Raw genomic sequence first — 26,339 nt, 5'->3', positions numbered from 1 at the left:
GTAGGCTGCACAGTCTTCCTGAGCTGAGAACTTTGCATTTTAGCCTTCACCCATTTAAGTCAGTGGATGTTCTATCATCGACTTTGATAGGTGCAGGATCAAGTCCTTTAAGCATAGCACAAAAACAAACAAATAAGATATGGTAATAAAAGGTAATAATTGGAGATATACCAATCTCCTAGAACTGGAAGGGACCTTGAAAGGTCATCAAGTCCAGCCCCCTGCCTTCACTAGCAGGACCAATTTTTGCCCCAGATCCCTAAGTGGCCCCCTCAAGGATTGAACTCACAACCCTGGGTTTAGCAGGCCAATGCTCAAACCACTGAGCTATCCCTCCCCCCTAATGGTGTATGCAGGTCCCATAAACTTCAAAGGGTCATAACTTACTCAAATAAAAAACAAATTTCACTGTAATACTCCACATTTCTTCTCACTTAGGGCTATTTACATGATGCCAAATATCCACTTTCAAGTCCCAGCCATTTATCATAGAGAGTTGAGTTTGTTTGCATTTCTAAAGAGTTGCAAGGATTTTTATATAATGGAAAACTTGTTTTTGAATATATAAAAATAATAAAAAGAACCACTGACATTTTTTACTTTTAAACTTACCCCCAAAATTTCTTTGTGCAGAGACCAAGCATAAACATATCACCCCAGAAAGTGAATATTTCAGGAAGCTGTATGTGACAGATACCGAGATTAAAATAGAAACTATTATGCAACCTTTAACTATCATTACTCCTGACATAATAAAAATAAATTAGAGTAACTGTGACACCAATATCATGCATTTTAGCATCCTCAGTACAGATCCCTTTCTTGAAGAAATGCATACACATTAAATATCTAGGGTTAAATCCTAACTTCTCAGTGGCAAAACTTCCACTGACTTCAATGGGGTCAAGATTTCATCCCTACTCAGTGAGTTTTAAAACCATTTTCAATTTAAACTACACTTTTTCTATTAACTTTGTATCGTCCCCTCCCCAGTGTTCCAAAGGGCATTTTGTAATATCTGCCCATTTGGATGGGAAAGAAGTGTACTGAAGTGCGTCTTGTTTCTGTTCTAGGAAGAATAAAATAAAATTGGCCTATGTCATAATTACAGGGCAAGCTTTGTTTTCAATCCTTTTTATCCCATTTGAGTGCATTTCTCAACTGACTGGCCTGGCTTCCCTCACCTTTCTCAATGATCCAAACACTCTTGGGCTACATCTACACTGCATACCTCTTGTGGCAACACGTAGCTATACACAGCAGCAAAACGCCGGCTGCATCTGCACAGGCTGTATAGCTACACATGGCGATGAAAGGCTCTTCCAAGGGGAAGCAGCGGGAAAAGGCTTGTTAGCAGGAGTTGCCGGAACCTTTCCCCACTGCCAAAGCTTTTCCCTATGGCAGTGGGCCAATACGCTGTTAAAAATAGCAGTGTGGATGGGGAGGCACTGCTTGGGTGAGTAGAGAGCCTGGCAACGTACATACCCCCAGGATTCAGGCCTGTCTTTATTCGAGGCACCAAAGCAGTGCCTTGTTATCTACGCTGCTATTTATACTTGTGCTAGGGCTGTATGTAGCGTATGTACTCTATATGCATCCCCTGGCACAGGGCTAAATAGCAGTGTAGCTGGTAAGATGCTGCTTAGGTGAGTAGGGTAAAAATCACACCTGAATCCCTAGGGGTGTGTACACTACATGATTGTCTACATGCCTAAGCCATGCCTGCCCCATCTACACGGCTGTATTTAGAAGAGTGATATCCCACTGCCTCCCCAGCTGCCAGAGCCTTCCCTGTTGCATAGGGAAAGGCTCCAGCATCAAGGAAAAGTTCTGGCAGTGGGAGAGTAAAGGGGCATTCACTTCTTGAGTGCTTCCAAGTGGCTGGGTGTGGTACCACAGTCAGTTCTCACCCATGCAGGCTGCCAGCCAACCTCTGGCCAAGTCCCAAAGTCCTAATGAAACCCTTCTGGAGTACTAGAGTCCAATAAATAAACAGTCTATTTGCCCTCAGTAGGATCTTCAGCACCAGCTCTGGCCCCTTTAAATTCAGCCCATTGTGCGGGCTCCCAAATAAGCCCTGTCTCCTCTTTGGGGCTTGCACTACTTTACCTGTGTCTGGTATGGGAATCCGGGCCCACCCACTACTCTGGGTTCCAGCCCAAGGACCCTGTACGCAGCAGCCACGTACTACTGATTTCAATCCTTTGCTGCTATTTTCCTGGGCCCCTTTTATCTCCAGTCCTATCTCATGGCCAGTGTGCTCTCTGCAATCCCAGCTAAGTAAGTTCAGCCATAAAGTCTGTCTGATTGTTAGGCTCCTTTGCCCGGAGAGCAGCCCCCTTCTTCACTCCTCCGTTCCCAGCCAGGAACTGACCTGCTAAGACCAGGTAGCTCCTTCTATCTGGGCCAGCCAGGCTCAGATTGGCTGTTGCTCACCTCTCTAAGCCTTGGAGAACCAGGTTTCTGTGGTTTCCAAAGTGGCTGCTCTAGAGAGGCCTCTCTAGGCAGGCCTGGAGAATCCACCTTCGCTGCTGTTTCTACCACATTGCTGCTGCCTAGTGTGGGATGTAGTAGGACTGTGGGGCCTCCTGTAGGGAGCCGCAAAGGCCAGGTACACCCCACCACTGGGAGGCAGCGGGAAAATGTTCTGACGACTCCAGAGACTTTCATTGCCGTGGGTTAGCTACACAGGCAGTGCGGATACAGCTGGCTCTTTACTGTGGCATGTACCCATGCGCTGCACGCTGACACTAGTAGAGTGGAGTGCAGTGCAGTGCAGACAGGCCTTTAGACTTGATGTCTGGGTTGCAGCCCCACCCTGTTTCCCAAACTTGTTAACCCAGCAGGCCCAATCGAGTTTGCCACCTGTAAAACTTTTCCTCCAGGAGCCTGTGACAGCTGCTGATTAAAGTGACTCAAAAACAGCTTCTTCACAATAAAGCATTATTTAGTCACCCAAAGATACAGAGCAAATGGTAAAAGTGACAGTCTACATGCATATTTCCCCATACCTATATCTTAATCTTTCTTTGCCAGCTTTTGTAAGCTCTCCTCTGCCCAGTTAACCCCATCTCTGTCTGGGAGAGGCACAAACTGCCTTCTACAGCATGCTCTTTATGACTGTCTCCCCTATTGAGTCTCCCTGTCAGCATGCCGACCACCCGTCTTCTCCCACCTCTCCCTTTTAGGTCAGCATGTTTAAAGTTAGCTTCTCCTTTGGCGCCTAGGTGCAGGCCTGGGAAAAGTACACCTTGCCAGACTAGCTGGAGCCAGGCAGCTGTTCCCCAATCAATAGCTTCCCTGTTGTTTCCCCACTGACCCTTGATATTCTTTATCATAGCACCTTATTTTAGCCATTGTTTCATTTCCTGTTGGTTTCCTTCTTACGGCCTCCTTTGATTTAACTCCACATATTTAGGCAGGATAATATCACACAGGTAAACTGAGGTGCATATATTTTGTTTTAAAAATGCACATAATTCTTTCATTCTCCACAGACTATAATAAAATATGCCCTGATTCAGAAAAGCGCTTATGCACATGCTTAAGTCTGATTGACTGTAATGAAACGTGAGCATCTTCTTAAGGTTAAGCTTACATACTGTCCTGAAAAAAAAGAGATCCTTTCCTGAATTTGGTCTTACTTTGTTTTGAGGCATTGGAAGGGAAGGTGAAGCAATAGGATTAAGGTTCCCAACTTCTAAAGTTTAAGATCCTGATCCTGTGATTCTGCTGGTTTTAAAATCAGCTTGGGGGTGTAGTGAACTGCATGACTGGGGCCTAAATTATAAAGTAATTGCTTACCAAACTCATTTCATAAATTGTCTTAGTGTTAAGAGCACCAAAACCGCTTTGGAGACCATTAAGTAGTGTTTGGGGAGGAGCGGGGGAGGTTGTTGGTATTTTTTTAAATTATACTAAATTGTTAGACTGTAAATCACCTTTGGCTAAAAATAGAATCACTCCTGAGCTTTGATCTTATTTGAGGACTTTTTGCCCACAGCACCTTTTTATGGCAGTTTTAAGCCAACACAAATATCTATTTCTAATGGAAATATTAATACAGCATTAATTACAATACCACTAAATGTATAGGTTTCAGAGTAGCAGCCGTGTTAGTCTGTATCCGCAAAAAGAACAGGAGTACTTGTGGCACCTTAGAGACTAACAAATGTATACTTTCAACTTCAAGTAAAACATCACCACTGTAATTTGTGTCATTTGTAAAAGTGCCTGCTTATTTGAATGCTAAAAGAATAGAGAAGCGATCATACTTCGGAGTAATACATACACTTTTCGTATATACATATATTTGAGAGCCAAAGACTTGAAGGGTCTGCAAGGGTGAAGGCTCTGATTCTGAAATCAGATCTGCACCAGTGGGCCTTTGCAGAGGTAGTTTACTGAAGTGGGCTTTGTAGTCTGAAAGGTGCACTCATTGGGATCCCTTTGCAGGATTTGGGCCTACATTCAGCGCTGCTGCGGGTTAGCTTCATTGTCTTAATTGGAGGGGCACCGCTTACATCAAGGCTAAACTTGGACCTAAGTATGGTTCTGCTGATGTCTATACTGGTTCTAATGAGGTCTGTGTTTTAAAGAGGATAATGATTCTCACTGAAGATGACTATGCAAAGCTTTGTAGTGAATTGCAAGATATGGATCTTACTTATAGGAGTTGTAGACTGATTTCAAAGCAAGGCTGACAAAGGAAATACAAAAAAAATCTCTTTTTGGCAGCAAGGGGACACTTACTACTGAAGATTTGGGTTTTTTCTAACACATTTTGTAGAGAAAATGGAAGGACTCCTGCCAGGAGACAGGCTTGAGACTGACTTGTTCCCTTGAGTTTGCATTTCTGTTTCCTGGTAGAAATTGAGCGACAATCCTGATCTGACGAAAAATGAACTGAGCAGAGTCTTTGACAGCTTTGCCATTTTGGGTTTTTGATGCAATCTCTCCTGCTCTCATTCAGTCTCCCCCATTTCATGGTGAATCTTGACACTAGCACAGCAGGATCCTGATTGCTTGGGGACCTTGAATTATAGCTGTTGTTGTTCTTGTTTGTTGTTCATTTCTGTTACCACAGAGCCTGGGAGCCCCTAGTCATGAACCAGGAACCCACCGTGCAAGACAGTGTACAAAATCAGAACAAAAAGATGGTCCCTGCCTGAAAAAGCATGGAATCTAAATATGGGACAAGACAGCGGATGGATACGGACTTACAGGGTGCACAAGGAAACAATGAGACTATGTTGGTCAGCATGATGGGCGGTGGTCACAACACACCCGCATCCTAACTGTTACGTTTTTTGTAGGCATCATGGTAAAGGAGAATTTCAAGGAGGGGTTTGAAGAAGGATAATGCATTAGTTATTCAGGTGTTTACTGAGAGCTCCTCCCAAGCATGTGGGGCAGCATGGAAGAAAACATGAAGTTGCTTGTTTGAAAATTTAACAAGTGGGCTGTGGAGGCTGGCATCATGTGTTGATCAGAGGTGGAAGTCAGCATCTCAATAGCTAATAAGAGATGATAAATAGGGTGGGAATAAGCTGTGAAGGGCCTGCAAGTGAAGACAAGTGGCTTATGACAGATGTTTTAGAGAAAGGAGAACCAGCAGAGGGATGCAAAGAAAGCTGCTTCACGGTTAAGCTATAGGCTAAGAAAATGATCTTTGCAGCAGTATTACGAATGGGTATGAATGAGGCAAGATTACATTTGCCAATGCCAGAGAAAATGATATTGCAGTAATCGAGATGTGAGATGCTGAGAACCTGGAGGAGAGTGCTAGCTGTGTGGATGGATCAGAAAGAATGTATCTTAGAGAGGCAGACAGAATTAACAAGACATAGACATGGCCTGAGTTTGAGGATCTAGAGATCGGTCTGAGTCAAAGAAGATGCTCAGTTATGGACCTGAGTGACTGACAGGATGGTGGTGTTGTCCACAATGATCGAGAAAGGAGGTAGCATGGAGGGCTGAAGTGGACAGGAAGAGATTAGGAGCTCTGTTTTTGCCCATTGAGCTTGAACTGATGATTAGACAGCCACAAGTTGATGTCAGAGAGAGAGAGGCTGAGATTTTAGTTAGGACAGAAGGAGACAGGTCTGGAGTAAAGAGGTAAAAGGACAGAGTCCTTTGGATCCCCAACAGAAAGTTGGAAAAGGGATAAGAAGGATTCTCTGAAGGACATGCTGGAATGATTAAAGAAGTAAGAGGTGAATCCAGAGAAGTCAGAAAAACGGAAGCCAATGGAGGACAAGATTTCAAAAAGAAGAGTATGATCAACTGTTGCAAAGGCAGCTGACAGGTTGAGGATGAGGATGGAGTACTGGCTCTGAGCTTAGACTAGGAAGAAGTCAGTGGTGACTGGTGAGAGTAGTTTCAGTGGAAAGGAAGAGTTGGAAGTCAGGTTAGAGGCTGGCTAGGATGGAATTCAAGGAGAGGAACTCCAGACAGAGACTGCAAACAGCAAGTTTAAAAGGGCTTAGAAATTAAAGGGAAAAGGGACATGGGGTGGTAGTTGGAGAGGCAAGTGGGTCAAGAGTAGGTTTGTTGTTTGTTTTTTTTAATGGGAGAGACTAAGACAATTTTTAAGATGAGAGAGACTTGTATGTGAGGGGAAGGAGCCAGGGGAGAATGAGTGGTGAAGGAGAAGAATAAGGAATAGGATGAGAGTGGGTGCAAAGGAGATCAGGAAATTGGATGGGATCACTGGGGCAAGTGGAGCGGTCAGAAAAGGATGGCAGGTGAGAACTTCCGCATCTGCTCCATGGAAAAAGAGCAATTTGTAGTGGGGAGGTGGGGGGGAAACGAAGGCAAGGTGTGTTGAGAGAAAGTCATATTGTATTTGTCAGTTTTCTCTTGGAAGAAATTGGTAAGACCCTGTGCAGAGAGAAAAGTGGAGACGCATGAGAGCTGGTTTGAGGACCCAGTCAAAGGTGGCAATAAGGTGGTTGGGATTGTGACTATCGGATTCAATTAAGCAGCTAGGAATATGGTAGATCAGAAAGGTGAGAACAAATTCATAGCAGAGGAAGTCAGCCTGGATGTAGCATTTCCACCAGAGATGCCCTGCAGCACAAGAGCTGAAGCGTAGGAAGCAGATGTTGGGGGCAAGCCAGGGCTATGGATTGGTAGGGCAAAGCTTGTGATGGGAAAGAAAAACAAAAGAGTCAAAGATGGAGTGAAGAATTTAGAGCATCAACAATCATATCAATGGAAGAAAGGGAAAGAGAGGGCAGGCGAGAGAGAACTGAGAACAGATGAGAAGTCATCAATGCTGATGAATTGGAAGTCACAGAATGGTCAAGTGACAGTGTTGGGGGAGGGAAGGGGTACTGATGGGTGATGCTGAAAGAGATTAGGTGATGGCTGGAGAGGGGGAAAGAGCAGAGAGAGAGCAGTGCATGGTGAAGACCAAGTTCAGTGAATGCCCTTTTGGTGAGTGGCAACAGACAGTGTTGAACAGGGGCTGCAGATCAAATGAAGAAGTGGGGGCAAAGAAACATGCAGCCAAGGGGTCGCATGGGTCATCTGCATGAAACTTCGAGTCACCAGGGATGAGTATAGAATCCTAGTATCAGGGGGTAGCCGTGTTAGTCTGAATCTGTAAAAAGCAACAGAGTCCTGTGGCACCTTAAAGACTAACCGATGTATTGGAGCACAAACTTTCGTGGGCGAATACCCACTTGGTCAGATGCATGTGGAACTTATGCTCCAATACATCTGTTAGTCTTTAAGGTGCAACAGGACTCTTTGTTGCTTTTTATAGAATCATAGAAGATTAGGGTTGGAAGAGACCTCAGGAGGTCATCTAGTCCAATCCCCTGCTCAAAACAGGACCAACCGCAACTAAATCATCCCAGCCAGGGCCTTGTCAAGCCAGGCCTTAAAAACCTCCAAAGAAGAAGATTCCACCACCTCCATAGGTAACCCATTCCAGTGCTTCACCACCCTCCTAGTGAAATAGTTTTTCCTAATATCCAACCTAGATCTCCCCCACTGCTACTTGAGACAATTGCTCCTTGTTCTGTCATCTGCCACCACTGAGAGCAGCCATTTCATCCTCTTTGGAGCCCCCCTTTAGGTAGTTGATGGTCACTATCAAATCCCCCCTCGCTCTTTTATCTTCTGCAGACTAAATAAGACCAGTTCCCTGAGCCTCTTCTCATAAGTCATGTGCCCTACCCCCCTAATCATTTTTGTTGTCCTCCACTGGACTCTCTCCAGTTTGTTCACATCCTTTCTGTAATGGGGACCCAAAACTGGATGCAATACTCCAGATGTGGCCTCACCAGTGCCAAATATAGGGGAATAATCACTTCCCTCTATCTGCTGGCAATGCTCATACTAATGCAGCCCAATATGCTGTTAGCCTTCTTGGTAACAAGGGCACTGCTGACTCATATCCAGCTTCTTATCCGCTGTAATCCCCAGGTCCTTTTCTGCAGAACTGCTGCTTAGCCAGTCGGTCCCCAGCCTGTAGCGGTGCATGGGATTCTTCCTTCCTAAGTTGTCCTTGTTGAACCTCATCAGATTTCTTTTGGCCCAGTCCTCCAGTTTGTTAGGGTCACTCTGGACCCTATCTCTTCCCTCCAGCATATCTACCTCTACCCCTAGCTTAGTGTCATCTGCAAACTTGCTGAGGGTGCAATCCATCCCATCATCCAGATCATTAACGGAGATGTTGAAGAAAAGAAGACTGAGTGGTGGAAGACAGAGAAAGCCAAGAGTCATAGAGAGGAAGGCTGATGGGGAGGAGTTGGTGGGCAGTAGGTGACAGCAACATTGAGAGAAGAGGAGAGTTGGATGCAGTGCTGGTCAAAAGAGGGAAAAGGGTGGGACAGGGGAGGAGGGAGAGGTGGGAAGCAGCAGGAGAGGCAGAGGAGAAGTCCAACACCCCCAACCTGGGCTGATTCAGGGTGGGGAGTGGGAGAAGAAGAGGCCTCTATAAGATGAAGGACTCCAGGTCTCTGTGCGAGCCAGGAGCTGGAGGGAGCAAGATATGAAGAGGTTGGAGAAATGGAGTGGGTGTTCCAGAGAAAGGCAGAGGAGAAGGAGGAGGATGGGGGTGAGGTTACAAATGGGGACACGAGAAGGGCGGCAGTAGTGGCAGAGATGAGCGTAGGCGGTGAAGAGGGAGGGCCAGGGCTGGGGCAAATGTCACCAGAGGTAAGGAAGAGAAGGCAGAGGAGAGTGTGGATGTGGGATCTGGATTTGTGCTTAGGAAGAGCGGGGAGATTGAGATGAAGAGGAGCATGTAGAGGGGGAGAGTAACAAGGATGTGGAAATGGAGCCATTGAGGGGAAGGAAGGGGGAGAAGGAGATGGATGGATGATATGCACCAGGGGTATGATGAGAGACATGGGTGAGCAGCAGATGGACAATGATTTACAAAGAGGAAAAAAAGGAGAGTTTGAAAAATGCTGTGCGGGTACTTGGGGTGGGGGGCTTGGGACAGAATTGGTTCCCTGGTGCTGATACTAGACAGCCTGAGTGCTTTTCCCAGGGACAGGAAGGAGACAACCAAGTTGCACTGCTGCAAGGATCTGGGTGAGAGGGGCGGGTCACTGAAACAGAGGTGGCTCCGTAGTGGTTGTAGCCATAGGGCAGGGGAGGGGCCTCATGGAAGGGGTGGAGTGGGGGCAGGGCCAGGGGTGGGAGACGAGCACCCACGGGAAAGAGGGGAAGTCGGCACCTCTGCTTGTAGCAGGACCCTCTGGAGGTCTGGTGAAAAAAGTAACTATTAAAATGATGCTCTGGAGAACTACAGCTTTCAGCAAAGACAAATACCAAAAATTGTACTCTTTGCACATTTTTCTGCAAAGAGTACAATTAATTCAGCATGCTATTTGGAAAATGAGCAGTTTCCTTTGTGTTTCCAGCATTGTAACGATTAATAAAGTTGTTAATTGTTTATCCAGTGCCAAAACGAGCATGGCAATTTACAAATAGAGTAAAACAGGGTCCCTTGTCCCAGAGACCTTTAAGATCTAACACTGGCTGCATGTAGCTCTTTGCAAGATCAGGGGCTAAATTTAGGCATGAGGACCAACATTTTCTAGACTGCTAAGTCTATATTTATGGCCTAAATGTGGGATTTTCAAAAGTGACTTAGAAGCCCAAGTCCTGCCTCTGAAAATTTTGACCACTATAGAGAGAGCAAACAAGATATGGGAGGACTTAGGGAAAAGAAAGACATTGGTAATGTAAATGAGATTGTTTGCTTGGGTTTATGCATGCATCTTGATGGCACTATTTTTTTTTAAAGTAAATTTTATGTGCAGCTTAGAAGTTGACAGTTTTAATTATAGTTTCTTATTCCATAGTCTATAGCTACCTGACAGTTTTCTTTTTTGATGAAAGGTGGAATAAAATGCAGCTTGATCTTCAATAGTATATTAGCTTTGCAACAGTGACAGATCTTTATTATTTAAGCACTGGCAGTCTACTCAAAAGCTGTATAAGATAGAGGTACCACATGGTCCCTGCACTAAGAGAGCTAACCATTCCAAGGCTCTAACCCTGCATACATTTACACACACGAGTAACTTTACATGTGTGATTAGTCGCAGTGACTTCAGTCATAACGTCTATAACCGTTCCCCCAAAAAACTTATACTCATGTGTAAAGTTACTCATATGCACAAGTATTTGAAGGATGGAGGTCTGAAAGACAAAGATTAGACTAAATCTCCCCGGTAGCCCAATGATTGAGTATAGTTAGTATACTGATTATTTTTATTTTATAAATTGTGTTGGAAATAGATTTATATTGACATTGAATAATGTTTGTAGTTAAGAACTAGGTTTCTTTGCTAGTAAACTAAAGTGACATGACTAATTAGAAAAATCATAAGAAGCAGATATGTGCAATTTTATGATATGTTTAATACAGTATATGCAATGTAAGTTAATATAATAGCTGTTTGCTGCTTTGGCATTCATATGCTAGCTGTAAATTCATCTTAAATAATTGACACTGGTTGTGCTGGAGTTAAAGCAAAGCTAAAGTTCTTACATACCTTGTGAGCATTACATAAGGTATGTAGGAACAATATCCAAGTGATACTGCATTGCAAAACCATAATATATCGCATCACCATTTGTAGAGTGAAGTAAGCATTGTTCCTGTAGCAATGACATTAGTATGTTGTTTTGCTGAAGACCATTACTCATCCTCTCTCCTTTTGACTCGCTACCTTTCATATTTTTTATAGATTTATTCTTACGCATGTACCTGAACATAATTGTGTGTTTCCTAGTAGACAAAGAAGCACTCTTTGCTTTGTAGGGTAAATGTGGCTCTCTGAAAGTTGCATTCACTAACTTCCTTGAAGTGCCATCAAATAATAAAGCATTTGTTTGGGGGTGAGAGATGAAGGGAATATTTCAGTTCCCTATGTTAGTTTATTTTGTTTGTTGGCGGTACTTATCCAAAGCTGATAATGGGAAATGCTCGCTTCTTTACATTGGGACTGCAACGTAGCTCCCTCCTGATTCTGCCATGCTGCCAATTGCTCTTATGGCATATTTCCTTGTGGTTGGATTGATGGCGTATGTGTTCTTTCCCAAGACTACGCTCCATAATTCAGTAATCGGGCTGCTTTAAGAGCAGTCTCTTCTGGGTCCTTTCCAAGACACTGATGTTTGTAAACTTTGTGATATCGTCTCTATTTAGCAGTTTTGTTTTTATAAAAAATAAACACATTGTCATTTTCACTCACCTTTATGGCATAACATGAATAAAATAATCAACAGTCATCACATATTGTACAGAAACTGATTTCATGATTGGGAATGGTAAATGTATATAAGTAAACAGGACCAGCTCCAGGCATCAGCATTCCAAGCAGGTGCTTGGGGCAGCAATCTGCAAGGGGCGGCAGTCTGTGTTTTTTTGCCCCCAAGCAGCGCACGGAATTGCCGCCGCGGACAGCTGGGGCAGTCCGTGTGCCGTTAGGGTGGCACGTGCGTTTCTGTGGCGGCGGCAATTCGGTGGCAGCTTCTATGTTGAGCTGTCCGCGGCGGCGCAGCTTCTGTCTTCTGGCTGAAGACAGAAGCTGCTGTTGAATTGCCGCCGCTGCAGAAACACACGTGCCGCCCTAAGGGCACACATACTGTCCCCGCCGTCTGTGACGGCAATTTGGCGCGCTGCTTGGGGCGGCAAAAACAGTAGAGCCAGCCCTATATATGTAAATGATATAAAATAAAATCATTAGTTTCTTCTGAACTGATTCAGAAGCACACTAAAAGAGAATAAGAATTCAAAATGATCATGTAATTAATTTTTACTATGTCATGCAATTCATAAACATAAACCATTCTTTTTATTTATAAACAGCTGTATTGCCAATCCCAAGTATTCCAAAATCATGAGTCAGGATTCCAAAATCATGAAATTGGTTTGAAAACCATGAGATTGTTTTAAAATACTACATTTTGCGTTCTTTTCATTTGACTTCTGGTTTCTGAGCCATTCAGCTACTCTTGCTTCATGTGTTCTTGCTTTTCTCTGCAACCATAAAGTCTGGAAAATTACTTCTTTTAGGAAATGAAAGGTCAGATTCTCAAATGATCTCATGATTTAAGCAGCTGGGGCTTTCAGAAAAGCACTAAATAATCAGAGTAAGCAACACTGAAACAGTCTCTCTAAATTAAGCAGTGATTTAAAATTACACTGAGCAGAAGGTTTTGAACAGTGCCAAAACAACACTATTGCTCAAGCTTGATATCTCTTGACCACTTCCAGGTAGCAAATAAATGCTTATAACCACTGAGTGTTCTGGGTTGACTGAGATCATATCTGAAAGGGACGCTGCTAAGATAGGTCGCAGAGTTAGCTTTTATAAAAATAACATAAATAACAATGTTTTCAATAAATTAATGCTTTAGAATTTCTGTGAGGAAAAAGCCCATTAAAAGAAATATTTCCCAGCAGTGTTTGCAGCCTGAACACCACGGCATACTGCTAACATTTGAGAACCAGAAAGTGAAACTAAAAATATGCAGTAACAAAATTGAATAGTTTATTTTTATTGTCCAAGGTGAATTAAATGTGAAGAGTGAAGAGCATAAATAGTGGAAAGGAAACTAGATTTCACAAATTTCAGTTTTAATATCCAGCATGGATGATGGGGCTGGTGAGACAAGTGAGAAAAACACTTCAAAAATATAATATAAAGGTCATCACTTGGTGCAGACCACTGGTTGTAAAGGAGCTGTGACAATTTAAACTAGCTGAGTATCATGGGCATTCATTTTATACGCACAGTTTCGCTTTAAAAGTCACAAAACTCCGGTTGCTACTTGCTTTTTCTCCCTCATTCTGTTCCAATCTGGTCTAAGCACCTGCTGTTTTAAGAACTGCTGAGGCTAAAAAGCAATGCTTTATACCATCTGAAAGCTCTGGCTCATTCAAATGGTAAAAGCAATCCATCTCTAAGTTGAGCGTTTATCAAGCTACTAAATCCCACAGTTGAACTGAAGTGAGGGAGAAGATGTTTGTCAGAATGATGGGTCTTCCTAAGTCCTTCTCCAGAGCGCCCAGGTTCTGCAAGGCTTTCATGTGCCAGTGAAAGTATGAGTGGAGGTTTATGCATTGGCACAAATAAGGTTAGCTACTTGCTGGGCAGTGGTCTGCAGTAGACGGTACTAAGTGTTAAGCCACCTGTGTATCCATTTCCTTCCTCACAAATGTGCCAAGTTTAAAAGATCTAGAATGTAAGTGAAGAATAGGTATTCCTGAGGAGACATGGGGTGAAATATTGGCCCCACTGAAATCAATATATTTCATTAATTGACTTCAGTGGGGTCAGGATTTCACTCTAGGATTTAGGTCTAGTCCTCATCATGCTAATGAGGCATGTGGCTACATATTTCTCTTACAACTTACTCCTATCCACATCGTCCCCTTTTCCAGTCATGAAAAACATAGCCACTAAAATCACCTTCCTTGCCTGCTCAAGCAACACATCAGATTGTCTCCTTATCACCATCATGCCTTACATAAATCTGCCTCCTCCCTACTTGTCAGGCCAACTCTCTTATCATATCACTCTGCCTGCCCCTCCTCACTGGAGATGCCAGCCTTTTCCTGCACCTGCCTGTGCTTGCTTCCCTTTACTCATGGAGTCTCTTTTCTGGAGTGATCTACAGAGCCACTACCCTCTCCAACTTTAAATCCCTCTTTAAGATCCAGTTTTGTGATACTTACAAACTATCTGACTAAATAATCGCTTATCTGTTTCATTCATCTCATGATTGACTCACTTCTTCACTGATCCCTACAAAAAACTTGTTGATTAAGTCTACTTCCTCTTTCAGTGTAACTATAATTATAAACAAATTCATTGCTCCATCCTGCTTTGCATTGGCCTTTGCTGCGTTTCTATGTAATCTAGGATAACTAGTTGTATAATCTTACTGATGTTGCCCGGGTTCTTTGTCCTCTACTTTTCCCCATTGTCTTGTTTGCCCCTTTTTTGCATCTAGTCAGAAAAGAGGTCCTGATCCTGCAACGGGCTTCAGATGAGTAGACCTCTGCCCCACATGGAGCTCCATTCAGTTCAGTGAGGTGCCATGCAAATGTGGAGCTCCATCCACATAGAGTAGAGGAACTGGGCATTAGTTTGTGAACTACTTATGGCAAAACTTATGTCTTTATGCAGGAGCTCTTAGCACAATTTTGGGAGCCAGTAAAATATATAGTATGACTACTAACCATTGCCATCTCACTCTTACACATGCTATTGTTGAATTTTCAGCTAGATTGTTACTCAGTAAAAGGCTTCCTATAAGATAATGTGTTAAAGATTATCTCTTTATGATCATGCTGTCTCCAGCAACTGCAGAGTGTGTTATCAACACTTTCAGTAGGCAGCTTCACAGTTTTCTTAGCTGAACTGAATTTATTTTACTGGGAAAGTAAAAATGCAGGGATGGTATTAAACAGGGGAGGTAGAGTTTGATTATTGATTAGCTGAACAAATAGTTTTCAGATGTCCTATGCATTGTCAGGAGATAACGTGTAAACAAACCAATTTCCCCCTCATTCGCAACATAATGCGCAGTATTTGTTTGGGGCTTGCCATATGTTATATAGACTTGCTACTGTATTGAAAATTAAGTCCCTATTCCTTCAAATGGTTACATACATGCTTAACTCTATGTATCTGAGTACTCCCACTGAAGACTGTGGGTTGCTCAAATGTGTAATATTGAGTGCACGCTTAAATGTTTGTGGGATTGGAGCCTTAATTGCATATATGTTCATTTATACTGGTGATTTGTTTGTTAGTAATGGTTCCTGAGGCAACTTTTATAGTCTGACAGTGGCTATTTAGAAATTTTAATCTGGTGTCAGTAGATTTATGAAGACGTCATATTCTATGCAAATGCTCGCTAGGCATAATTAATATTTGCTAGACAGTGTGGCAGCATCCTATAATTACTAAAGGCTCCAGTTTGTTCTCTAAGGGCTAGACTTCAAATCCTTATATTCCCTAAGAGCGCCTTGAGTTTGGGCAGGAGTTGGAAAGCAAAATTAACGAAGCTAATTCTCTGGTTATTTTCCATGCCAGATGGGGACAGAGTAATACCTAGGGATGAACAATATCATTAGGAGTTGGTAATTTGTTAGGAGGATTGCAAGAGAGCTATCTTTGAATATTGGAGTTTGTCTCCAAATAGCTCTCCCAGAGATCACTTTCAGGTGATAAAGCAGGAGGAAATAGAATCATAAACTCAAACTTTCTCATGTTGACTTTGGACTGTTACATCACAAGGCCTTGCCTAGCAATGCCAGGGTAGATCATGTTTTTTAATTTTTTTTTAATTTTCTCTTAGTTCAACGTATGATACCAAAACAAGACAGAAGGTGGCAGTAAAAAAGCTTTCAAGACCTTTTCAGTCACTTATTCATGCAAGAAGGACCTATCGAGAGCTTAGGTTGCTTAAGCACATGAAACATGAAAATGTAAGTCAAGAGTTTGTACTTTGCATTCTGTTTCTATAAAAGAAAGTTTATAAACCGAAGTTTAATTTACTTTACCTACACTTATATTGGTAAAGTATATGTGATCCCTGTCTTGCCAAGAAACGGTTGCTGGTCCAGGGATTGATCCTAAATCCATTGAAGCCAATGGGAAGAATTCCATTGACATGAATGGGTATTAATAGACACTAACAAGGTGTCTTTTGTTGAAAATGTGTTGTTACACTAGTAGAGAAGGGCAGAGTAAAGCATCAAACCCAAATAAAACTCAAATCTGCATTTGTCAGTTTGGGATTCTACTGAGAAATTAAGGCCAGATTCTGTTCTCATATTCACTCATAGAGCTCTCACTGAAGTTAATGGGAATATAACGTACTTATCTAAAGACTGAGTTTGGTCTTTGACCTGGGTGCAAGCTGCTAGGATTTATGGCCCCGATTCAGCAAGGTACTTAGCATGTGCCTAACTTTAAACCCAGTCACATCAATTTCAATGGGATTACCAATTTACTTAAAGTTAGGCAGATGCTTAAGTACCTTGCTGAATTGGGGAATTCCTGTTAATTTCCCAGACTTAAACTAAAATGAAAATGAATCCAGTATCTGACAGGAAATTACTCAATACTCATAGTTGAGAAGTGGTGTTACAGTAGATTGAAAAGTATGCTGGAGGGAGGTTACAATTATTTCAGTAAATATGTTACAAGAAAACATGTAAAGCATTACTTAGCTTTAAGTACAACAGAAGCAAATCGAAATCATACAGTACTTGTTCTGTAATGGGAGATTAGGTCTCCTCCTTCTTGACTTTAGATTGTCAGAAGTCTTGTTCCATTTTTTCATAAAGTAATGTAATTTTGGTTTGCCCTGAGAGATAATTTTTCTTCTAGTGGCAGAAACAAAACAACAAAAACCAGTCCTCTCCATTCAGGTTCATCCAGTACTATGCTGGTTTTGTTAAATATTCAGGGTGAAATCATGTTGTTCATATACATAGTTCCAGGGATTCTAAGGACAGCTAGCATAAATGATGTGTTATCTCATGAATTTCTGAAATAAAAAGGAGATCACCTTTTCTGTTTCAGGTTATAGGATTACTAGATGTTTTTACACCAGCAACTTCAATAGAAAATTTTAATGAAGTGTAAGTAAAATTTAACATCAGTGTGACTAATTGGTAAGCTATGAAGATAGATGCTTCAGTGTTGCTGGAAAACAGATACACAGTTTTCTAGTCTAGCTACAGCCAAAATGAGCTTTGAGAGACTAATGTGCCTTTGGTCCCCTTTTCAAAAAAAGGGGAAGGGAATTCTGCCCGAAGGCCTTAGGGCATGGTACTTAATAGATTGCAGGGACTCTATTACTGTACCTGGCATGTGATTTGATCTTCTGTATGTCTCACTAAATTTGTGGTCTGATCACCTTAACCTTGTTTTGAAAGTGGAGTGTTTATTCTAGCCAGCATGTGTGACGTCAGCCGTGTAAGGAATGCAGAAAAATATTCTGCAGTGGGTGATGACATCTCTGGGCCTGATTCTCCTCTCAACTAATATTAATTTTTCACTGGTGTAGCTTCATTAATTTTAGTGGAGTTACAACTCCAGTGTAAGTCAGGAGCAAGTGAGAGAACAATTAGGCCCTCAGTCTTTTAGGAGAAACACACTGAGTGAAATTCTGACTTTATTGAAGTCAATGGCAAAACTCTCATTAATGTCAACAGGGCCAGGATTACGCTCTCAGAATCGTGCATCTGATGAAGTGGGTATTCACCCACAAAAGCTTATGCTCCAATACTTCTGTTAGTCTATAAGGTGTCACAGGACTCTGTCATTTTTTACAGATCCAGACTAATATGGCTACCCCTCTGATACTTGACCCTCAGAATCTAGAATCTAAGGCATAGCCAGTAAATTAATTGCTTAAAGTTGATAGAATGCTTTGAACACTTGAAGTGCCAATAAATAAAAAAAATAATTTTCAAATATTTGTTTTTAAAATGTAGTCAGTTATAGGTATTAGCCTGGATGTTTGGGGTCTGATCACATAACCCTTGCTTGCTCAATTCATTGGATTACTCATGTGAATAAGGACATGAGATACCTGAGCTATAGCTCCCATGAGGCACCATAGTTATTCAAGTGGACACATTTCAGTGTTGAACAGAGTCAAAACAAAACAATTTAATCTTGGTTGACAAACCAAATTAAATGTTTGATTTAAGAATGTCAAAATTGTTTTTGTTTCAGTCAAAAAAAAACTGAACCAAACATTCTGATATTTCCAAATGGAAATTTTTCAGAATTTTCTATTCTGTGAATTTTGACTTTTCATTCCAATTTAAGATGAAAACTAATTGCAAAATACCAGAATGTCCCAAGGGCCTCAAATTTTGTCCATCTCTACTCATTGAAGGGAATCTGTGTTGAAGCAGGAGCCTTACAAGCAAAACCAGGCCTGACTTTTTTATGGGACATTTGCCTTTGACTTCACTGGGAACAGATGGGAACCCAGATAGATTCAGTGTGGTCTTTCCTGGCCAACAGTTCTCTTGTTCTGTGATCATTGTTTGGCTTGCTACAGTTGCAGTGAGAATACACTGACCACATACCTATGGCTATGAACTGCCATTGTTATATATTTTTTTCTTAAATTGCCCAACTTACTGAGTTTGTATAAACTTGTCTGGCAAAAAGACATTAAATGTCTTATGGACTGTAAGGATCTTTTCTTAGCTTGGCAAGTGATTAAACTCCTAATTTGGGGGAAGGAGGGGATTTTTATCTCACTATTGATGGATGGAGAAGGAATATACATGGGAGTGAGTAATTTAGTATTAAATTAAACAAATTAGATTTACCTGCTGCTTGTCAGAAATAAGTTATTTTATTTTTACAGGTATCTTGTGACAAATTTAATGGGTGCTGACTTGAATAACATTGTAAAGTGCCAGAAGCTAACAGATGACCATATACAATTTCTCATCTACCAGTTACTTAGAGGTCTTAAGGTACACGCTGCATGATGGCATTTATTTTATACTGAGCAACCAAAATGTTGTTATAATGAATAATTCATTGGAAGGGCAATATTTAAATTCATTTTCAGAGCTGAATAGACTTACAAATACTCATGACATCTCTGGTGATTTATTTTTATAAACCGTAGTAAATTTACAACTCCCGAGATTCCTTTCAGAACTAAAGACAAGACCCCAGTCCTTCAAATACTTACACACAAGTTTGACTTCACACACGTGAGTAGCCCCATTCATTTCAGTGGGACTACTTGTGTGTAAAGTTAAGCACCTCTGTAAGCATTTGCAGGATTGGGGCCTATGACTTGTAAAATGGTATAGTGGGATTACAATATTATCGACTCGCAGTAATTTCATATCTAATCAGCTCAATTTGTACATAAAATATATCTATTTTTCTAATTGTCAGTGCTGTAAACTCCCCCTTGGATAAGAAAGGCACATCAGGTTATTTCTTTCTTGGATATTGGCTCAGTAATAAAGATCCTGCAGGCCTAATTATGCCCTCTTTACTGTTGTTGATGTGCCAAGAAGGAAAAAACCCATCTTGACTTTCACATCCCAAGGCAAATTCACAGGGCTGAAAATTATAAGAAACAAATGCATCTTTTTACTTGTAAACTGATCAAAGTTTGATAAGGAGACACTGAGAGACAATAAACATGAAACCTCAAGGTGCTATTTATACAGTCATTTTTCAAAGTTGCTCTTCAAACTTTAGGTAAATTGTACCTGAAATAGGGAACTGTTCTTTTTTTAAAAGTCCTTGCTCAGATTTCATCTTATCTTATCAGCTTCCTAAGAGTGTTTTCTTCTTGTTTGTTGTGAAAAGCAAGGACTCCTTTAAAATGAGCACATGAATATCTGCTTGTAGCGAACCCACCATCCCTCTTCAATATAAATGCAGTTACACAGCCGTGTATTTTGTGTGTGAAGAGTCTAGCTTGTAGCTAGGGTATGGATCCATTGACTTGCATAGGAAGGCGGCGTGTGGATGCAGATGATCAAAATGGAGGTCCAAACTGAAATGAAATGAATGTCTTTTTATCAAATATTATATAGTCAATCAACTTTTGATAGATGGGTGTGTATTACAGCTCTAAGGTTATCAGTGTAGTTTTCCTGAAGTGTTCATATTTGAAAGAGAGAGAGAACACTTATATCTAGGAGCAAGTCAGTGACACTTGTGCTACCTGCCTGTTAGTATTTGTGATTGCTGCTCAGATAAGATTTAGATCAGGAAACATTCCTAACTCTTTATAAAACCACCAAACATAGTGGACAAAAAATATATGAATAGAACAAGTGACTGTTACCGTTTTTCCACTTTTTTTTTAATCCTGCTTTCTTATCTTGTCTTTTTTTTTTTTTTTCTTCCACAGTATATTCACTCAGCTGGAATCATCCACCGGGTGAGTTCAGTTAGCTAGAGAATATGAATCAATGCAGTGCGCACTGCCCAATGTCAGGCTTGATATTGTTACAATACTAATTTAACCTTATTAGGTGTGCATGACTAACGCTGTGTTTGTTCTGATACAGGACTTGAAACCCAGTAACCTAGCTGTAAATGAAGACTGTGAATTAAGGGTAGGATTCATGCTATTGTGATGAAGGTTCTTGTAATATCTCTGGAACTAGAATTTTTCTGAACCAACATTAACTGCCATTTTGATGTTAGTACACATCCATGTATTTAGTTACTGTTGCCATACTGGCAGAGAAAAAATAAATTGTATTAACAATATTTGTGAGGATACAGATATCAACAGATATCAGGTACCATGTGCAAATTGTTTACTGTGAATAAAAATCCTCTTAACATTTAAAAACTGAGAATAGGAAGCACTTAGGTTAACAAATGGGCTTATGGGCCCTACATTTTAGCTGATACTTCACTTGACAAGACTCCAGGATCTGGCCCCAGATGTTGAGGTGAAGCACTACATGCAGCAACTACCCTACATGTACAGGTCCTACACTTATAGAAAGTTAACAACGATTAAACTGGCTGAAATATATAAAAGGGTACTTTGGTAAAGCAAACACCAGTATTACCAACCCCAGGTGTTCAAAAGTCATGAATCAGGCCCCAAAAATCATGATTTATTTTTTTTAAATAAATCATGGTTTGTTTTTTGTTGTGGTTTTTTGTTCGTTTTTTGGCCTTCTGGATTATCGTTGTTGTTGTTGGTTGTTTATAATTTGTATCATCGTAGCACCTAGAAGCCCTAATGGTGGAACAGGACCCCCTTGTGCTAAGTGTTATATAAACACAGGACAGGAAGACAGCCCCAACCCCCAAAAGCTTGAGTTTTCTCAGCCTTTAGGTTACACTCCCTTCCCATTTTCAAGCCTTTCTCCATAGTCATCAGAGTCAGAACACACTTCATTTTTTGTAAATGAAAGCAGAGATATGATGATGACGGCTTTACTCTGACATTTTAAAGAAAACACCAGATTCCATGAGACCTGCAACAAAATCACAGTAGTTGACAACACACCCAGTACAGTGCAGTTGACCTGAGGACTAAAGCCCCTACAGCTTCCGTTCACCTCAGTGGAAGTTGAGGAAGCTCAGCAAATATCATGACTGGCCTTTAATATTTTCATGCCTGTATGTGGAGTCTCATTTCTGAGGGATTATGGGAAGTCTTTGCCTGATCAGTCTCTTTATAAAAGTCTACTCTTTATACTCTAGGGTGTTACTCTTTATACTCTAGGGCAGAGGTCGGCAACCTGCGGCTCCCGGCTCGCGAGGGTAAGCACCCTGGCGGGCCGGCCCGGTTTGTTTATCCACCGCGTCAGCAACTTCGGCCGATCGCGGCTCCCACTGGCCGCGGTTCGCGGTCCCAGGCCAATGCGGGAGGCAGGAAGCCGCGGCCAGAACATCCCTCGGCTCGCGCCGCTTCCTGCCTCCCGCATTGGTCTGGGACCGCGAACTGCGGCCAGTGGGAGCCGCGATCGGCCGAAGTTGCCGACGCGGTGGATAAACAAACCGGGCCGGCCCGCCAGGGTGCTTACCCTGGCGAGCCGGGAGCCGCAGGCTGCCGACCCCTGCTCTAGGGTGATAAAGAAGATTTCAAATCTTCTTTTCTAGAATTTACACACCACCCAACCTCCTCTCTCTTCACCTGCTCTTTGGCTGGGTTACATTCCATTTTTCATTATTTTCATTACTTATTCACTTGTATGAGGCCAAACTATTATGGGAAAATCTAAATTGGTGATGCTTTAAGGAGTAGCCAAAAAGGAAATTAAAAGTGTATCAATATATTTGAGCAAGAAATGATCAATTATGAAAAATCTAAAAATACATTGTTGTGAAATGCCCTTTCCTTGTCCTAGGCAGATGAAATTTACTTTTTATTTATCAACATTAATGCACATTGGAAAGCATAATCCCAGCTATACATTTAAAATGATGGGGTCTAAAATAGCTGTTACCACTCAAGAAAGAGATCTTGGAGTCAATGTGGATAGTTCTCTGAAAACATCCACTCAATGTGCAGTGGCAGTCAAAAACACGAACAGAATGCTGGGAATAATTAAGAAAGGGATAGATAATAGGTTAGAAAATATCATATTGCCTCTGTATGAATCCATAGTATGCCCACATCTTGAATACTGTGTGCAGATGTGGTCGCCCCATCTCAAAAAAGATATATTGGAATTGGAAAAGGTTCAGAAAACGGCAACAAAAATGATTAGAGGTATGGAACAGCTTCCGTATGAGAAGAGATTAATAAGACTAGGACTTTTCATCTAGGAAAAGAGATGGCTAAGGGGAGATATGATTGAGGGATATAAAATCATGACTGGTGTAGAGAAAGTAATAAAGGTAATAATTGGAGATATACCAATCTCCTAGAACTGGAAGGGACCTTGAAAGGTCATCAAGTCCAGCCCCCTACCTTCACTAGTAGGACCAAGTACTGATTTTTGCCCCAGATCCCTAAGTGGCCCCCTCAAGGATTGAACTCACAACCCTGGGTTTAGCAGGCCAATGTTCAAACCACTGAGCTATTCCTCCCCCACAAAGTAGATAAGGAAGTGTTGTTTACTACTTCTCAAAACACAAAAACTAGGGGTCACTCAGTGAAATTAATAGGCAGCAGGTTTAAAATAAACAAAAGGAAGTATATCTTCACACTACGCACAGTCAACCTGTGGAACTCTTTGCCAGAGGATGTGAAGGCCAAGATCATAACTGGGTTCAAAAAAGAACTAGATAAATTCATGGAGGATAGGTCCATCAGTGACTACTAGCCAGGATGGGCAGGAGTGGTGTCCCTAGCCTCTGTTTGCCAGAAGCTGGGAATGAGCGACAGGGGATGGATCACTTGATGATTACCTGGTCTGTTCATTCCCTGTGGGCACCTGGCACTGGCCACTGTTGGAAGACAGGATACTGGGCTAGATGGACCTTTGGTCTGACCCAGTAGGGCCATTCTTATGTTCTTAGTGTTGCAGATTCTAATCATTATTCATATGGCTCTTGCTTCAGATGTTGTATTTCATTATTTGCCTATTTAGAGAAAACTAATAAATAGAAGTAGATACCAGAAAGCAAAGAAATAAACTGAAACATAATTCTTTCTCTTGGACATAAGCTTTCCAAAAGGAGGGCATTCCGTGGGTAATATTCTGCCATCAAATGTGTGTGTGGTATTTTTAAGAAAAACTCACTTTTCATTTCTATGGGGTGTTAGATGGTACTCTGTGAGCTTTTCCTTATGAAGCTTACATATGCCTCTCTTAGTGGCATCAAAATGTGTGTGATTGAATAAATGCTATATGTGTTACAAGGCTAAGCACAAATAGCTGAGCTAAGGAAACATTGGGGCATTTGTGAGTAATACAGTGGTGCTTTTAATATGTCATGATCTGATGTTTTGGGGTGTTGGCATTTTATACCTGTACTATTCAGGCTTAATTTTCTTTGTTGATATTCTTCAGCTCTGATATACTCGTGGTGATTATTGCTATCAATGTAATGTTACAGGAAAAATAAATTGAATGTCAAATTCAGAGTTCGTGTAAAAGGGTCCAATTCCATTTAAGCTCCAACTCTGCCATCATATTACCATGGAGAGACCCTAGCACCAGCACATAGCCCCGATTACTTTAATGGGGAACTGCATAAGTCGGTCCACTGACATCAAGATCAGGTTCTTAGTCATTAAAGACTCAATTTTTCTAAGTATTACCAGAAAGCATGAGATGGGGAGCAAACTTGGGCTGGGTATGAAATGTTGAGGGTCGAATTTATTGCCAGCTGAGGTGTTTTGATGGCTGAAGTAAGCCAGAAATAAACAACAGGGAACAAATCAACTCCTATAATAAAAATAATGAGAAATCTTGATTTTTTTTCTTCTGTAGATTTTAGACTTTGGTTTAGCCCGACAAACTGATGATGAAATGACTGGATATGTAGCAACAAGATGGTACAGAGCCCCAGAAATTATGTTAAACTGGATGCACTATAATCAAACAGGTAAAGTAAGATACTTATTTTAAAACTACAAACAATATAGTCACAACAGGAAAAAGAAACTGCATTTAACCATTTTTATTATGTTTATCATGCATATCTCTCTCTCCTTATTTTTGGCAGTTGACATTTGGTCAGTGGGATGCATCATGGCAGAGCTATTGAAAGGCAAGGCTCTTTTTCCAGGAAATGACTGTATCCTTAACATAAAATGCAGTTACATGAAGTGCAAATGCACGACAGTTCTTCATGTTCTCTAATCACCAAAATGTTCTTAAGGCTATATTTGCCAGGTAACAAGCCTTCAATACAGCAAACTGAGCTTGCTAATTGTTCAATTTACTATATATGACTGCTGAACATAACAACCATCAGAAGAAAAAGCAATAACAGATTTTCTTAAACCACAAGAAGCTACATGCAATCTTTATTTTTTGCCTGATATTTAAATAATGACCTAGTTGCAGAATGATTGATTTATTTCATTTGTGCAGCTTCTCAAAAACAACATGCATTTATTAAAATTGAATTAATATGCATGTCACTTACTGTTGTAGAACTGTTGTTTTTATTTGTATGTAGGCAAGAGAGGCAACATAAAAATCCCTCATTCCAACATAAAGTAGTGGGACTATTATGGTTCATAGTGCAATATTGATGGGCTCTGTTGCAGCCTGTGTTGTTTCGCCGACTGATAGGAGGGCAGAAAAGGCAGTTGCTGAGTAGGGTAAAATAATAGTAAAAGGAAATGCAGAGGAAGTAAAAACAGAGACTGAAGAGACTGGATGATAAAGAAATGATTGCTAGATCACATCAGAAAACCTCTCTGCATTCAAAACAGGGGCACCGTGTACATCAGATTCTGTTGTGTTCCACACTAAGGGCATGCTTACACTACTGTCCTAACTCAACCTATGTTAGGGGAACTTACAGCCACCACAGTAATTATTGCAGAAGCTGATGTCCACGCTAACCACCTTCTGTTGGTGGTGCGCGTCCTCGCCAGGAACGCTTCCACTGATCTGAAGAGAGACAGTTTGGGGGACTGAGAGCCAGGGCTTTCAGCTCCATGCAGCTCCCTGCTGGAGCCACCTGGGCTTCTTGCCTCCCTGAGTGGGAAGTAGGGAGCATCTGGGTAGCAGCCGGTCTGGGAGTGTGGTGCTGGGGGGAGCTGGGCTGTAGCTATCCAGCTTTCTTGTCAGTTTCTGGAGCCATGAAATTGACAAGACAGCCAACAGCCCATGTAAGTAATGCATCTACAGAGACACTGCATCACCCTAACTTCACCGACCTAAGCCCTGCACCTCTTGTGGAGGTGGCATTATTATGTCCGTGTAGTAGGGCACTTTACATAGTAGCTGCCTTACGTCGACCTAACTGTGTAGTGTAGACCAGGCCTGACTGTTCTCACTACTCTGAAAAAAATCCTGACATTGCAGCTAAAGCTAGACTATGGCCAGGTGTGGAAAAGGCATGATGATGATATTATAGATCCCTGAAAAACAACTAAGACATGGTAACATCTTGCCATTGAGCTTTCTGTAGTGTTTAAATCAGTCAGACTCTATTGTCAACAATGGCACCAGAGCATCACTCAGATGTTCTTAATAATACCTGTTGCTTCGCATCCCTTGCTAAGGTGGTGTTTCTGACTATTTTTGGTAAGCTGGTGTATATTGTTTCCAAAAATAGAATTTTTACATAATGTAGACTTACCAGGGTGTGTGGTGTTTTTTGTTTGTTTGTTTGCCCCCTTGTAAAATACAATCTAGGGTTGTAGTGTTTCATCGACTTCACTCAGACTTTAAATAAATCTTG

General features: G+C 41.5%; 1 protein-coding gene across 3 annotated transcripts in view; it reads left to right on the top strand.

Moving 5' to 3' along the window:
• MAPK11 (mitogen-activated protein kinase 11) overlaps positions 1–26,339 on the top strand; it is a 50,789-nt gene that overhangs the window by 4,289 nt on the left and 20,161 nt on the right. For 2 of the 3 annotated variants that reach the window (XM_045031062.1, XM_045031072.1), the window contains exons 2-8: positions 15,847–15,976; positions 17,079–17,137; positions 18,889–19,000; positions 20,410–20,439; positions 20,570–20,617; positions 24,410–24,524; positions 24,645–24,716. In XM_045031062.1, coding sequence (XP_044886997.1) covers positions 15,847–15,976; positions 17,079–17,137; positions 18,889–19,000; positions 20,410–20,439; positions 20,570–20,617; positions 24,410–24,524; positions 24,645–24,716 — 566 coding nt within the window. Of the gene's footprint in view, positions 1–15,845; positions 15,977–17,078; positions 17,138–18,888; positions 19,001–20,409; positions 20,440–20,569; positions 20,618–24,409; positions 24,525–24,644; positions 24,717–26,339 lie in introns of those variants that run through there. The other variant, XM_045031080.1, reaches the window with a different exon arrangement.

The sequence above is a fragment of the Mauremys mutica genome, chromosome 1 (assembly GCF_020497125.1).
Source record: "Mauremys mutica isolate MM-2020 ecotype Southern chromosome 1, ASM2049712v1, whole genome shotgun sequence".
In the NCBI taxonomy this organism is placed as follows: domain Eukaryota; kingdom Metazoa; phylum Chordata; order Testudines; family Geoemydidae; genus Mauremys; species Mauremys mutica.
Note: the sequence above shows the minus strand (reverse complement) of the source record. Positions and strands in the feature narration are given on the sequence as shown.